The 17,408-nt window shown below is 44.6% G+C and overlaps 1 protein-coding gene across 1 annotated transcript in view; it reads right to left on the reverse strand.

The window, feature by feature from the left end:
* LOC311135495 (voltage-dependent calcium channel subunit alpha-2/delta-1-like) overlaps positions 1-17,408 on the reverse strand; it is a gene marked incomplete at both ends in the record, with an annotated part of 111,145 nt that overhangs the window by 63,196 nt on the left and 30,541 nt on the right. The window contains one exon of the mRNA XM_084169492.1: positions 486-545. Within this exon, the coding sequence (XP_084025618.1) occupies positions 486-545 (60 nt within the window). The remainder of the gene's footprint in view (positions 1-485; positions 546-17,408) is intronic.

Raw genomic sequence — 17,408 nt, forward strand, 5'->3', positions numbered from 1 at the left:
GTTTAATGGCCCATAATATGGAATGAATATTAACAGTTCATTTTTTAACATCAACAAACCATATTGGTCTTGTTCAACTATTAAACAGGATGAATGTGTGTGTGAGTGAGTGCATGTATGTGTGTCTTTGTATGTGTGTGTGATTGTGTGTGTGTGTGTACAGTGTTTACCCTTTATTAATTTAGCTAACCCCGCTAACTTGCCACCACTGCTGAAAAAAATCCTAGGGGAAACACTGGTGTGTGTGTTGAAACCCTATCTTCCCTCCTCTCTAGCCCATAAAGAGAGCAGTGAGAGAACACCATGTACAGTAAGGTCATCTGAGGTTGCCGTCTCTCAGCCAATGAGTAGTGAGTGTTCCAGTACTAAACAGCTGACACACATCGGCCACATTCTTACTACACATTGGTGATGGGCGGGGCGAGTTACACCTACAGTATATCATGTAAATGTAATGTTGGTTATAAGTAGAATCAGAGTTTTACCGCATACTCATCCTTCCACTGGTGTTCCATCTGGAAGTTCTCAGCAGCTGTGGCCAGAGTCTAGAAGAGACAAAGATAACATGTAAAAAAAAACGTATAATTTACATATCTCGGTAACACTTAATTTTGAGTCAATCTGTAGATACAGTGTTACCCATATGTTTGACACATTCAAATGAAAAGGGGCGTATTTCAATATGGAAACATCATTAAAGAGATTCTCTGGTACCTTTGTATACTTTTTTGCCAGTAGTTCTGAAAGCAGCGCTCACAAGCCAGAAAATTGAGTAATACGTCACATATGTGCAGATATGTGCACCATGTCATTGATCTCTCTCTCGTTCTGCTGAGTGTGCGTCTTGCTAGCTGTCACTCAAATGGCGAGGGGCTGAAGCTTATTGGCTAGAACTCAAATTGCTAGGGGGCTGGCCCACGTGGAGGGACATTTAGGGAAAATGGAGCAGTACAGCTTCCAGAAAAACGGTCCCTTTCAAACTAGGGATCTTGTGGCTAATTGAGGTAAGACAGTAATTCTGCTCGTAGAGTAGGCATGTATGAACTACACATTGATACATCCAGCCCCAAGCAGGAGGTTTAAAAAATACTTAGTAGTCATCAAAGTCATGGAGCATGTCTTTAAATGGAAAGATACTATGGCTTGCACTGCATATAGCTACTATATTAAAATGCAGTATATGTACAAAACCCATTGTACCACAGCATTAGGCTTATATGATAGCTCAGTTCTTTAGGCACTGCCATCTCAGGCCTCAGCTTTAAAGGTAACCTGACTCTTGAGTATTCTAAAGAGACATTCATACAGAGATATATGGACATTGACACATTCCAGTCCAGTCAGAGGGAGCCTAGTTCTTTAGTTTAGTGAATCAGATAGAGGAAAGAGAGTAACAGTCTCATATAGTGCTGAGACTCATAGGGTCATGATTTAAAGGTCACACACTTCACCAGGGAGAGAAGGAGCTGCAGCACTCTACAGAAAGTCAAGAGGGTGTGTGTGTGTCTCAGCTCATAGTAGAAAATCAAGAGGGAGGGATTACTATCTGAAGAGCTGTCAATCAAAGTAAAACACCAGAGACGATATAACGACAGTCACCTCCACACACTCCTGTCTCACTCACTCTGACACACACAAGTGGGTAATATAATCTCTGTTTCCAGCTACTGTATGACGGTGGCCATGCCAAGACAGAGATCACATCACATGCAGATCACCTTTATTTAAACTCCACAACATGATACTGAGAGAGAGAGAGAAAGATATTGCTTTCCTCTCCATTGCGATCCCCCTATTTGGCCCCAAACACACTTTGCAAATGTTTGTTCATGTTGCTAACGTTTTCAAGCAAATTCCTATCGCTTAACATGACCCACGGTTGTTATATAATAGATCACGTTGAGTAGAAATGTTTACATTGTTTAGTAGCGTTTAAAGTTACATTGAATCGGCGACCTGTACTCACCACTGCGCGCCAGTCACGTGCAAATAAAAATCTATCCAGCATGGGGAAAAACACACTCAGTAACCTAATTAATGTTCTAGCCTTTGTTGAGGGGTGTTTTCCTAATATCTTTATTGTTGAATATTTTTGTGATATGTTCTGATATGTTTACATTTATTATGTATTGGCCATTGAAATTATAATACCTGTTTAGGTCCATTTTGGATCATTCCAGTGTTAGGGGTTAGGAAATACTGCCTAAAGAAATGATGGGCCAGTGTATCATGGGCTTCAGATTGGAGTGACATGTTGTCCCAGTGCTCGGCTGTGTGAGGAGTTATTGACACTGTCATAGTTATAGGCACTCTGCCTATTTTGAAGGCGTTCTCCCAAGAAGTCAGAGAATTGTCCATTTCAATTATCTATAATGTATTACTTTTAGCAGACACTTTTATCTAAAGCAACTTGTGTGCATACGTTTTCATATGGGTGTCCCCAGCAGGATCCTTGGTGTTGCAAGCAACATGCTCTACCAACTGAGCCACACAGGACCACTGTTATTTTAAAAGTCTACATTTATATTTCACCGTTTGTCTTGTAAAAATCCATGGGTCTAGCTCACCTTCTGAACCTGTAAATAAATGCCACCATTTTGCACCTGATTCCGTCTGACTGGTGCTTCGCACCCCTCTGACAAGACCGTATGGAGAGAGAGAGAGAGAGAGGGGTAATGTAGATAGAGAAATGTAAGGTGCATGTGGTGTAAGAGTTGAGAAGATGACCCAGTATAACACCCTCCAGACAGTCCAGACTAACTGTAATAGGCTGATGGTGGGTAAAGTGATCCTTGCTGAGAGGATGTGTTCCAGTCTGGGGTGTGGTGTTCCAGTCTGTGGGCCTTAACTACATCCACCTGCCACGCATAAGGTCACCTGACAGCCCCAAGTCATCAACGGGAAGACCAGCACCCTAGTTAGTATATAATAGATACAGTATATTAGCATCTGCCAAATGACACAACTGCTAGGTGCATGTGTAACTGTAAGTTGCTATGGATACGATGTGTCTGTGGAATGACATGGTATTAGGGTTGTGTTTGAGTGTGTGCGTCTGCTTGTGTGTGTGTGTGTGTTTACCCTGCCATAGGTGTAAGATTAAAATGTATCTGTGTGTGTCCAGGAAAAAGGAAACACTGTCACGCTCCTAATTAGAAAAGTAAGACTATAACAATTAGTTGCAGCAGTAACAACCCCCCCTCTCCTTCCAACCCACCCTGCTCTCCTGAAGTCCTAGGCTGAGTTCTAGACATGGTTCTGTTTCCACCTCCTCTGTACAAGCTGTGAGGAGCTATAAACACACAGAACTCCCGACACCGGCACAAATACACATGCAAATATGCACACACGTACATACACTGACGTACATACACACATACAGTGGGGAAAAAAAGTATTTAGTCAGCCACCAATTGTGCAAGTTCTCCCACTTAAAAAGATGAGAGAGGCCTGTAATTTTCATCATAGGTACACGTCAACTATGACTGACAAATTAAGGAAAAAAAATCCAGAAAATAACATTGTAGGATTTTTTATGAATTTATATGCAAATTATGGTGGAAAATAAGTATTTGGTCACCTACAAACAAGCAAGATTTCTGGCTCTCACAGACCTGTAACTTCTTCTTTAAGAGGCTCCTCTGTCCTCCACTCGTTACCTGTAGTAATGGCACCTGTTTGAACTTGTTATCAGTATAAAAGACACCTGTCCACAACCTCAAACAGTCACACTCCAAACTCCACTATGGCCAAGACCAAAGAGCTGTCAAAGGACACCAGAAACAAAATTGTAGACCTGCACCAGGCTGGGAAGACTGAATCTTCAATAGGTAAGCAGCTTGGTTTGAAGAAATCAACTGAGGGAGAAATTAATAGGAAATGGAAGACATACAAGACCACTGATAATCTCCCTCGATCTGGGGCTCCACGCAAGATCTCAACCCGTGGGGTCAAAATGATCACAAGAACGGTGAGCAAAAATCCCAGAACCACACAGGGGGACCTAGTGAATGACCTGCAGAGAGCTGGGACCAAAGTAACAAAGCCTACCATCAGTAACACACTACGCCGCCAGGGACTCAAATCCTGCAGTGCCAGACGTGTCCCCCTGCTTAAGCCAGTACATGTCCAGGCCCATCTGAAGTTTGCTAAAGTGCATTTGGATGATCCAGAAGAGGATTGGGAGAATGTCATATGGTCAGACGAAACCAAAATATAACTTTTTGGTAAAAACTCAACTCGTCATGTTTGGAGGACAAAGAATGCTGAGTTGCATCCAAAGAACACCATACCTACTGTAAAGCATGGGGGTGGAAACATCATGCTTTGGGGCTGTTTTTCTGCAAAGGGACCAGGACGACTGATCCGTGTAAAGGAAAGAATGAATGGGGCCATGTATCGTGAGATTTTGAGTGAGAACCTCCTTCCATCAGCAAGGGCATTGAAGATGAAACGTGGCTGGGTCTTTCAGCATGACAATGATCCCAAACACACCGCCCGGGCAACGAAGGAGTGGCTTCGTAAGAAGCATTTCAAGGTCCTGGAGTGGCCTAGCCAGTCTCCAGATCTCAACCCCATAGAAAATCTTTGGAGGGAGTTGAGAGTCTGTGTTGCCCAGCGACAGCCCCAAAACATCACTGCTCTAGAGGAGATCTGTATGGAGGAATGGGCCAAAATACCAGCAACAGTGTGTGAAAACCTTGTGAAGACTTACAGAAAACGTTTGACCTGTGTCATTGCCAACAAAGGGTATATAACAAAGTATTGAGAAACTTTTGTTATTGACCAAATACTTATTTTCCACCATAATTTGCAAATAAATTCATAAAAAATCCTACAATGTGATTTTCTGGATTTTTTTCTCTCATTTTGTCTGTCATAGTTGACGTGTACCTATGATGAAAATTACAGGCCTCTCTCATCTTTTTAAGTGGGAGAACTTGCACAATTGGTGGCTGACTAAATACATTTTTTCCCCACTGTACGTGAATACACACTGTACAAATATGTCTCCCTCCATTCAGACCTCCCATCCATCTCCTCCCTTCATACTAGATCACCGGTCCTGTGTCTATGTGATGTGTAAGGATAAGATCAACGACACCAGGTCATAATAATGTTTCATACATCCCAAGAGATCTAGGTAATAGAACATACAGACAAATACAGAGCCAGTAATATGGCTGAATGAGCTATGATCAACAATAAAGCTACAGTCACATCATACACACACACACACACACATACACACACACACACATCTTCTGAGAGTGCAGATCGACAGGAGCGTTAAAAATTCATGACAGGGTTTTGACGAGGCTCCTCTCCCCTAGAGGGAAGAAGGGGAGAAGGGGGAGGCGGGGAGAGGAGAGATCTAATTACACCTCTTCTTTTTTTTCTTTTTTTTACCTACCTCTCTCTCTCTCTCTCTCTCTCTCTCTCTCCCTCTCCAGCCCTCTCCCTCTCCCTCCCTCTCTCCCTCTCCCTCCCTCCCTCCCTCTCTGTCTGTCTCTCTATGTCTGTCTCTCTATGTCTGTCTCTCTCTGTCTGTCTGTCTGTCTGTCTCTGTCTCTCTTTGTCTGTCTCTGTCTCTCTCTCTAACAGACAGGAACTCAGAGGGTTATACATGTAACATTTAAGTCATTTAGCAGACGCTCTTATCCGGAGCGACATACAGATTGGTGCATTCAACTTAGGATAGCCAGTGGGACAACCACCTTCTTTTTTTGGGGGGGGGTGACTCGGCCGCTGTCCTGGCATCGTGGGGGAGCTTGTTCCACCATTGGGGTGCCACGTAGTGCCCTCGTTTGGGTGTAGGGTCTGATCAGAGCCTGAAGGTAAGGAGGTGCCGTTCCCCTCACAGCTCCGTAAGCAAGCACCATGGTTTTGTAGTAGATGCGAGCTTCAACTGGAAGCCAGTGGAGTGTGCGGAGGAGTAGGGTGACATGAGAGAACTTGGGAAGGTTGATCACCAGATGGGCTGCAGCGTTCTGGATAAGTTGTAGGTGTTTAATGGCACAGGCAGGGATCTCAGCCAACAGCGAGTTGCAATAATCCAGACGAGAGATGACAAGTGCCTGGATTAGGACCTGTGCTGCTTTCTGTGTAAAGTAGGGTCGTACTCTGCGAATGTTGTAGAGCATGAACCTGCAGGATCTGGTCACCGCTTTGATGTTAGCGGAGAACGACAGGGTTTAGTCGAGGGTCACGCAAGGGTTCCTTGCACTCTGGGAGGAGGACACAATGGATTTGTCAACCGTGATGGCGAGATCATGGAGTGGGCAGTCCTTCCCCGGGAGGAAGAGCAGCTCCGTCTTGCCGAGGTTTAGCTTGAGGTGGTGATCCGACATCCACACTGATATGTCCGCCAGATATGCAGAGATGCGATTTGCCACCTGGTTATCAGAAGGGGGAAAGGAGAAAATTAATTGTGTGTCGTCTACGTAGCAATGATAGGAGAGACCATGTGAGGATATGACAGAATCAGGAGATCGGAGGGAGAAGGATTTAGCAGAGGGAAGAGATGATAGGATGGAAGAGGAGAGAGTAGCGGGAGAGAGAGAGCGAAGGTTGCGACGGCACATTACCATCTGAGTAGGGGCAGAGTGAGTAGTTGCAGTGAGATTAGTAGAAGAACAGCATCTAGTAAAGATGAGGTCAAGCATATTGCCTGCCTTGTGAGTAGGGGGGAGGTCAAAAGAGGAAAGGTGTGGAAAGAAGGAGGCAGAGAGAAATGAGTCAAAGGCAGACGTAGGGAGGTTAAAGTCACCCAGAACTGTGAGGGGTGAGCCATCCTCAGGAAATGAACTTATCAAGGCGTCAAGCTCATTGATGAACTCTCCAAGGGAACCTGGAGGGCGATAAATGATAAGGATGTTAAGCTTGAATGGGCTAGTGACTGTGACAGCATGGAATTCAAATGAGGAGATAGACAGATGTGTCAGGGGGAAAAGAGAGAATGTCCACTTGGGAGAGATGAGGATTCCTGTGCCACCGCCGCGCTGACCAGATGCTCTCGGGGTATGCGAGAACACATGATCAGACAAGGAAAGAGCAGTAGGAGTAGCAGTGTTTTCTGTGGTAATCCATGTTTCCGTCAGCGGCAATAAGTCGAGGGACTGGAGGGTAGCATAGGCTGAGATGAACTCTGCCTTGTTGGCCGCAGAACGGCAGTTCTAGAGGCTGCCGGAGAACTGGAACTCCACGTGGGTTGTGCGCATAAGGACCACCTGACGCGGTGTGAAGCGTTTGTATGGCCTGTGCAGAGAGGAGAGAACAGGGATAGACAGACACATAGTTGACAGGCTACAGAAAAGGCTACAATAATGCAAAAGAGATCTGAATAAACTTAACTAAACATCTGGGGAAGCGAGAGAGCGGGGCCTCCCTCACTTACCTTTCACTGAAACACTCAAATATAACTCTCCCAACTTCTACTTTAGAAATTATAATTGTTGTAAACTACAGCGGTTCAATGTTTTCTAGGAATATACTCTAACTTAGTTTTTCAGCTAGCTAACTTGGTACAGTATTCTTCCATGAAAACCGCCCAGGGCACCGTATCCTATGACGCCATAGCTAGCTAGTTATCAGCCCATCCTGAGAGGAGAACAACAACACATAGATTAAACACGCTACACGTCACATACAACACATCACGCTACAGCGCTTTGATTAGATTACTGAGTTAACTACTGTCTGTGTTTCCATAACAACACTGGATATCCACCTCTCGATAAGGAGCATCAGTGTCTACAGGTAAAACATTGATTTGATCAAAATGTCATCGTATGGAATGTGTCTGTGGGAGCATCTGTAATGAACCACATGTGATAACCTTGCTTGAGACCTGAAGACTTGCATTAGATCCCCGATCTAATTCCTAGGCTTTTGCACGGTTGCCTAACATAGTCTTGTGGCAGGCAACCCTGGTTCAAACCCAATCGAATTAGTGGAAGTATGAAACATGTTAATGTTGTTGTATTGTGTTGTAAGGATTGTGGATGGGACGATGATGCAGAGGAGTGTAGAGGAGGAGAGAAATCCCTCCATCCCCATCAGAGGTGGCTTATGATGACCCCACTGTAACATCCCAACAGGGCATGATCTCACCAGGGGTAGAGGTTGGAGGTCAGGGGTTTGGAGAGATGACAGTCGCTTCAGGTCTCAGTGAAAGATATCGGCATTTTTGGATTATAAAATAGTTACCACATGCTGACATACACTAGATGTGAAAACCATATGAGAAGTATATTGACCTAGCTTTAAGGGTACTGCACTCATTATACAATACATGTACAGTGAGGGAAAAAAGTATTTGATCCCCTGCTGATTTTGTACGTTTGCCCACTGACAAAGAAATTATTAGTGTATAATTTTAATGATAGGTTTATTTGAACAGTGAGAGACAGAATAACAATAAAAAAATCCAGAAAAACGCATGTCAAAAATGTTATAAATTGATTTGCATTTTAATGAGGGAAATAAGTATTTGACCCTTGTTGGCAATCACAGAGGTCAGACGTTTCTTGTAGTTGGCCGCCAGGTTTGCACACATCTCAGGAGGGATTTTGTCCCACTCCTCTTTGCAGATCTTCTCCAAGTCATTAACGTTTCGAGGCTGACGTTTGGCAACTCGAACCTTCAGGTCCCTGCACAGATTTTCTATGGGATTAAGGTCTGGAGACTGGCTAGGCCACTCCAGGACCTTAATGTGCTTTTTCTAGAGCCACTAATTTGTTGCCTTGGCCGTGTGTTTTGGGTCATTCTCATGCTGGAATACCCATCCACGACCCATTTTCAATGCCCTGGCTGACGGAAGGAGGTTCTCACCCAAGATTTGACAGTACATGGCCCCGTCCATCGTCCCTTTGATGCGGTGAAGTTGTCCTGTCCCCTTAGCAGAAAAACACCCCCAAAGCATAATGTTTCCACCTCCATGTTTGACGGTGGGGATGGTGTTCTTGGGGTCATAGGCAGCATTCCTCCTCCTCCAAACACGGTGAGTTGAGTTGATGGCAAAGAGCTAAATTTTTGTGTAATCTGACCACAACACTTTCACCCAGTTCTCCTCTGAATCATTCAGATGTTCATTGGCAAACTTCAGACGGGCCTGTATATGTGCTTTCTTGAGCAGGGGGACCTTGCAGGCGCTGCAGGATTTCAGTCCTTCACGGCATAGTGTGTTACCAATTGTTTTCTTGGTGACTATGATCACAGCTGCCTTCAGATCATTGACAAGATCCTCCCGTGTAGTTCTGGGCTGATTCCTCACCGTTCTCATGATCATTGCAACTCCACGAGGTGAGATCTTGCATGGAGCCCCAGGTCGAGGGAGATTGACAGTTTTTTTGTGTTTCTTCCATTTGCGAATAACCGCACCAACTGTTGTCACCTTCTCACCAAGCTGCTTGGCGATGGTCTTGTAGCCCATTCCAGCCTTGTGTAGGTCTACAATCTTGTCCCTGACATCCTTGGAGAGCTCTTTGGTCTTGGCCATGGTGGAGAGTTTGGAATCTGATTGATTGATTGCTTGTGTGGACAGGTGTCTTTTATACAGGTAACAAACGGAGATTAGGAGCACTCCCTTTAAGAGTGTGCTCCTAATCTCAGCTCGTTACCTGTATAAAAGACACCTGGGAGCCAGAAATCTTTCTGATTGAGAGGGGGTCAAATACTTATTTCCCTCATTAAAATGCAAATCAATTTATAACATTTTTGACATGCGTTTTTCTGGATTTTGTTGTTGTTATTCTGTCTCTCACTGTTCAAATAAACCTACCATTAAAATTATAGACTGATCATTTCTTTGTCAGTGGGCAAACGTACAAAATCAGCAGGGGATCAAATACTTTTTTCCCTCACTGTATTTTTCAGTGAAAACCAAGACACTTTAAAATCAATGATTATGTGTACGTTCAATACCTAGGAACCTTTACCAGTACAGTACCATTATTATTATATTATTATTAGTACCAGCCAGGTCAGTCAAGATTGACGTCGAAATTGGATGACTAGGTATGTCCTGAGGACGTCGGGAAATGCCTTCAAAATCGGCCTCTAGGGGCAACAGTTGGCACTATTACAATCAAGTAGGCTTGGGTTTTGCTAGGGTGTTGTGGACGGGGGTGGGGTATGGGTATAGTCTTATGACTGGATCAGAAGGTTGTGTGTTTGATCCCATTCGTGGACACTGTTGAAATTTTATGTTTAGAAAAATGGAATGATATAGAGCAGCAGGAGAAACAAAAATATGATGTTTGGAGCAACTTTGAAATGTGATGTTTGGAGAACGTGGATGAACGTCTAATTCTGCAGTGATAATGTGATAACCTTACCGATCATTGCACCTGTACACAGCCCATCTGAAATTAGCCCACCCAACTACCTCATCCCTATATTGTTATTTATTTTGCTCTTTTGCACCCCAGTATCTCTATTTGCACATAATCTCTTGCACATCTAGCATTCCAGTGTTAATACTATTGTAATTATTTTGCACTATGGCCTATTTATTGCCTTACCTCCATAACTTGCTACATTTGCACACACTTAATATATTTTCTGTTGTATTTTTGACTTTATGTTTTTTTACCCCATATGTAACTCTGTGTTGTTTTTATTGCACTGCTTTGCTTTATCTTGGCCAGGTCGCAGTTGTAAATGAGAACCTGTTCTCAACTGGTTTACCTGGTTAAATAAAGGTGAAATAAAATAAATTAATAAGGCTAACTGGACAACATCTCCAACCTGCAATCCCCCAGAGGGATATTTCTCCACTGCCTACTACTCATAGTTGTCATTCTGCAGGTCCAAGCCAGATATTTATAGACAGAGAATGCAGAGATGATACGATATAGAGAGAAAGAGAAAAGAGAAAGATATATAGAGAAGAAAAAGAGAGCTGGTTTGGTAAGCATCAAGGGTCTGCTATTCCCTTCCCTCATAACCAGGAGCAATAGGACACAAAGAAAATGAAGTGAGGGGGGTGGGGCTGTGTTACACTGCTTGACCATATACATAGACAAACCACTAGACAGATATATACCACTCAACCAGGATCCAAATGGCAATAAGAGCATTAACATCTACAGTATTTGCATATATCCAAAAAATTAACTTAAAGTCAATGAGCATTATACAGTAGCTTGCATAATCATTTGGTTGCATATCTAATATCCTAATCCAGAGATTACCATAAATAACAGATATCAGTGAATACTGATGTATGACTCTATACAGTGCTTTGCAAAAGTATTCATCCCCCTTGGCGTTTTTCCTATTTTGTTGCATTACAACCTGTAATTTAAATGGATTTTATTTGGATTTCATGTAATGGACATACACAAAATAGTCAAAATTGGTGAAGTGAAATGACAAAAATTAAAAATTCTAAAAAATATATAACGGAAATGCTATGAAGCCCCTAAATAAGATCTGGTGCAACCAATTACCTTCAGAAGTCACATAAATAGTTAAATAAAGTCCACCTGTGTGCGATCTAACTGCCACATGATCTGAGTATATATACACCTGTTCTGAAAGGCCCCAGAGTCTGCAACACCACTAAGCAAGGGGCACCAACAAGCAAGCGGCACCATGAAGACCAAGGAGCTCTCCAAACAGGTCAGGGACAAAGTTGTGGAGAAGTACCGATCAGGGTTGGGTTATTAAAAAAATATCAGAAACTTTGAACATCCCACAGAGCATCATTAAATCCATTATAATTTTTTTTTATTATTATTATTTTTTTAATGGAAAGAATATGGCACCACAACAAACCTGCCAACAGAGGGCCGCCCACCAAAACTCATGGACAGGGCATGGAGGGCATTAATCAGAGAGGCAACAAAGAGACCAAAGATAACCCTGAAGGAGCTGCAAAGCTCCCCAGAGGAGATTGGAGTAGCTGTCCATAGGACCACTTTAAGCCGTACACTCCACAGAGCTGGGCTTTATGGAAGAGTGGCCAGAAAAAAAGCCATTGCTTTAAGAAAAAAATAAGCAAACACGATTGGTGTTCGCCAAAAGGCATGTGGGAGACTCCCCAAATATATGGAAGAAGGTACTCTGGTCAGATGAGACTAAAATGTAGCTTTTTGGCCATCAAGGAAAAAGTCTGTGGCAAACCCAACACCTCTTATCACCCCGAGAACACCATCCCCACAGTGAAGCATGGTGGTGGCAGCATCATGCTGTGGGGATGTTTTTCATCGGCAGGGACTGGGAAACTGGTCAGAATTGAAGGAATGATGGATGGCGCTAAATACAGGGAAATTCTTGAGGGAAACCTTTCAGTCTTCCAGAGATTTGAGACTGGGATGGAGGTTCACCTTCCAGCAGGACAATGACCCTAAGCATACTGCTAAAGCAACACTCAAGTGGTTTAAGGGGAAATGTCTTGGAATGGCCTAGTCAAAGCCCAGACCTCAATCCAATTGAGAATCTGTGGTATGACTTAAAGATTGTTGTACACCAGCGGATTGTTGTACACCAGCAGTTATGCACACTCAAGTTTTCAGTTTTTTTTGTCTTATTTCTTGTTTGTTTCACAATAAGAAATATTTTGCATTGTCACGACTTCCGCCGAGGCTGCCTCCCCTCCTTGTTCCGGCAGGTTTCGGCGTTCGTCGTCACCGGTTTACTAGCTACTGCCGATCCCAGTCTCATCACTCCACTTGTCATGTCTTGTCTTGTTAATCACACACACCTGGTGCTCATTCCCCTAATTAGTATGTGTATAAGTGTTCCCTCTGTTCCCCTTGTCTTTGTGAGTGATTGTTTATTGTGAGTGCGAGTGCGAGTCTTCCATGTGTATTTGCCAAGGTGGATTATTTTCCCTTGTTAGTTTTGTTTTGACGCTGGGTGCATTTTATTTATGTGAACGGAATAAACTCTGGACTTCGGTGTTTTACCTCCTGCGCCTGACTCCTTCATTCACACCTCATCACAGAATCACTCACCTGCTGAATGGAGTCAACAGGAGAAGACCGCATGCCAGGAGTTGTGGCAAGGGTCCAGGAGCATTCCTTGATGCTGGCCAGCTTGGGGGAAGCGATGGATCGGATTCTTCAGGTAGTAGAACGCCTGGAGAGGAGAGGACCCGATCTATCGAGACCAGCTGGTCAACCCGATCCAGCCACCTACACCCCAGCCCGTGGAGGGATCCAGATATCCCGGCCACCGGCATTTTTTTTTGGAACGGCAGCGCGATGTAAGGGATTTCTGCTCCAATTAGAGCTGTATTTCCTCAGCATCAGGCCGGCACCACTGGAGCCGGAGAAGGTATCCGTCCTCGTTTCCTGCCTTTGTGGGAGAGCCCTGGAGTGGGCCAACGCGGTGTGGAACGAGGGAGGTGCCGCGTTGGAGGACTACGGGGAGTTTGCTCGCCTCTTTCGGGCCGTTTTCGATCACCTGCCTGAGGGTCGAGAGGCGGGCGAACGACTGGTCCATCTGAGGCAGGGGATGAGGACCGCACAGGACTACGCACTGGAGTTCCGGACGCTGGCAGCGGGGTCCGGGTGGAACGAGCGGGCCCTGATCGACCATTTCCGGTGCCACCTAAGGGAGGACGTCCGATGGGAGCTAGACTGCCGTGATGCCATGCTATCGTTCTCCCAACTGGTGGACATGGCCATCCGGCTGGACAATCTGCTAGCAGCCAGAGGACGTCCTGGTAGGGGTCTGCCCGTTCCCACTCCGGACGACTCCTACCCCGAGCAGATGTAGCTGGGGGGAGCCGCCGGTCAAGAGAGCGCAGGAGAACAGCGACAGTCAACGTTCCTTTGGGGCTGGAGGCGGTAGGCAGGGTACTCATGCATAACCCCAGGTAACGAACACCCAAACTTGTTCAGAGCCCTTTGCGGCACACTGTACCTTATCTATCTCCTTTCCCGATCACCTGGTAGTTTCCCAGAGTAAGGCGCTAGTCGATTCAGGCGCAGCTGGAAACTTTATGGACAGGGCATTTGCACGCCGTCAAGGCATTTCATTGGTTCACCTATCCATTCCACTCCCCATCAGAGCACTTGATAGTCGACCATTTGGGTCCGGGTTGGTTAAGGAGGTTACTGTACCATGATTAAACAGGAGACACATGTTGAGCAGATCACTTTCTTGATTATTGAGTCTCCTGCTTACCCTGTAGTCTTAGGTATTCCGTGGTTAGCCCTTCACAACCCAAATTTTTCATGGCCGCAGAGGGTTCTTACGGGGTGGTCACATGAGTGTCCGAGTAGGTGTCTAGGTGTTTCCGTTGGTGCGACCACGGTGGAAAGTCCAGACGGTACCCCCACCGTGCGCATTCCCCCAAAATACCATGATCTGGCGCTCACGTTTTCCAAGACGCAAGTGACTAAATTACCACCTCATCGGGAGGGGGATTGCGCGATAAACCTTCGGGTAGACGCTGTACCTCCCAGGAGTCATGTGTATCCCCTGTCGCAGGCTGAAACGGAGGCTATGGAAACATACGTGACCAAGTCCCTGCGCCAGGGGTATATACGTCCCTCCACTTCACCTGCTTCCTCAAGTTTCTTCTTTGTGAAAAAGAAAGATGGCGGTTTACGCCCGTGCATTGATTATCAACCACTGAATAATGTGATGGTACGATTTAGTTATCCTCTTCCCCTCATTCCTTCAGTGATTGAGTCAATGCATGGGGCCCGTTTTTTCACCAAATTAGACCTCAGGAGTGCCTACAACCTGGTGCGTATTCGGGAAGGTGATAAGTGGAAAACAGCATTCAGCACAACCCTCGGGCATTATAAATACCTGGTGATGCCCTACGGTTTGATGAATGCTCAATCCGTTTTCCAGTCCTTTGTGAATTAGGTGTTTCGGGACATGCTTGGTCGTGGGGTGGTGGTCTACATCGATGACATCCTGGTGTATTCTGTTACGCACGCCGAGCATGTGTCCCTGGTTCGCAAGGTACTTGTCCGACTGCTAGAGAATGATCTTTATGCCAAGGCAGTGTGAGTTTTTCCAGCAGTCAATCTCCTTCCTCGGATACCGCATTACTACCACAGTTGTGGAGATGGAGGGAGATCACATTTCTGCCATGCGTAATTGGCCGACTCCAACCACGGTGAAGGAGGTGCAGCGCTTCCTTGGCTTTGCCAACTACTATCGGAGGTTTATTCGGGGCTTTGGCAAGGTCGCAGCTCCCATTACCTCCTTGGTGAAGGGTGGGCCGTCCCGGCTCCGCTGGTCTGCTGAGGCTGATTTGGCCTTCATTCACACCTCATCACATGCATATTCAAAGCGGTAGGCATGTTGTGTAAATCAAATGATACAAATCCCCCAAAAATACAATTTCATTCCAGGTTGTAAGGCAAAAAAATTGGAAAAATGCCAAGGGGGGTGAATACTTTCGCAAGCCACTGTATATATATATATATATATATATATATATATATATATATATATATATATATATGTATATATATATATATATATATATATATACATACAGTGAGGGAAAAAGTATTTGATCCCCTGCTGATTTTGTAAGTTTGCCCACTGACAAAGACATGATCAGTCTATCATTTTAATTGTAGGTTTATTTGAACAGTGAGAGACAGAATAACAACAACAAAAATCCAGAAAAATGCATGTCAAAAATGTTATAAATTGATTTGCATTTTAATGAGGGAAATAAGTATTTGACCCCTCTGCAAAACATGACTCAGTACTTGGTGGCAAAACCCTTGTTGGCAATCACAGAGGTCAAACGTTCCTTGTAGTTGGCCACTAGGTTTGCACACATCTCAGGAGGGATTTTGTCCCACTCCGCTTTGCAGATCTTCTTCAAGTCATGAAGGTTTCAAGGCTGACATTTGGCAACTCGAACCTCCAGCTCCCTCCACAGATTTTCTATGGGATTAAGGTCTGGAGACTGGCTAGGCCACTCCAGGACCTTAATGTGCTTCTTCTTGAGCCACTCCTTTGTTGCCTTGGCCATGTGTTTTGGGTCATTGTCATGCTGGAATACCCATCCACGACCCATTTTCAATGCCCTGGCTGAGGGAAGGAGGTTCTCACCCAAGATTTGACGGTACATGGCCCCGTCCATCGTCCCTTTGATGCGGTGAAGTTGTCCTGTCCCCTTAGCAGAAAAACACCCCCAAAGCATAATGTTTCCACCTCTATGTTTGACGGTGGGGATGGTGTTCTTGGGGTCATAGGCAGCATTCCTCCTCCTCCAAACACGGCGGTGGCAAAGAGCTCGATTTTGGTCTCATCTGACCACAACACTTTCACCCAGTTCTTCTCTGAATCATTCAGATGTTCATTGGCAAACTTCAGACGGGCCTGTATATGTGCTTTCTTGAGCAGGGGGACCTTGCGGGCGCTGCAGGATTTCAGTCCTTCACGGCGTAGTGTGTTACCAATTGTTTTCTTGGTGACTATGGTCCCAGCTGCCTTGAGATCATTGACAAGATCCTCCCGTGTAGTTCTAGGCTGATTCCTCACCGTTTTCATGATCATTGCAACTCCACAAGGTGAGATCTTGCATGGAGCCCCAGGCCGAGGGAGATTGACAGTCTTTTATGTTTCTTCCATTTGCGAATAATTGCACCAACTGTTGTCACCTTCTCACCAAGCTGCTTGGCGATGGTCTTGTAGCCCATTCCAGCCTTGTGTAGGTCTACAATCTTGTCCCTGACATCCTTGGAGAGCTCTTTGGTCTTGGCCATGGTGGAGAGTTTGGAATCTGATTGATTGATTGCTTCTGTGGACAGGTGTATTTTATACAGGTAACAAACTGAGATTAGGAGCACTCCCTTTAAGAGTGTGCTCCTAATCTCAGCTCGTTACCTGTATAAAAGACACCTGGGAGCCAGAAATCTTTCTGATTGAGAGGGGGTCAACTACTTATTTCCCTCATTAAAATGCAAATCAATTTATAACATTTTTGACATGCGTTTTTCTGCATTTTTTTGTTGTTATTCTGTCTCTCACTGTACAAATAAACCTACCATTAAAATTATACACTGATCGTGTCTTTGTCAGTGGGCAAAAGTACAAAATCAGCAGGGGATCAAATACTTTTTTCCCTCACTGTATATATATATATATATATATATATATGTGGACACCCCTATAACATCGAGCACACAGCCATGCAATCTCCATAAAAAAATGACAGTAGAATGGCCTTACTGTAGAGCTTAGTGACTTTCAACATGGCACCATCATTCACTACCAGTGAAAAGTTTGGACACAACTACTCATTCAAGGGTTGTAGAATAATAATGAAGACATCAAAACTATGAAATAACACATATGGAATCATGTAGTAACCAAAAACGTGTTTAAAAAATCAAAATGGAGTGCTGCATCAGATAACCTGGCCTCCACAATCCCCCGACCTCAACCTAATTGAGATTGTTTGAGATGAGTCG

The sequence above is a fragment of the Coregonus lavaretus genome (genome assembly GCF_964263955.1).
Source record: "Coregonus lavaretus genome assembly, chromosome: 9".
NCBI lineage: Eukaryota > Metazoa > Chordata > Actinopteri > Salmoniformes > Salmonidae > Coregonus > Coregonus lavaretus.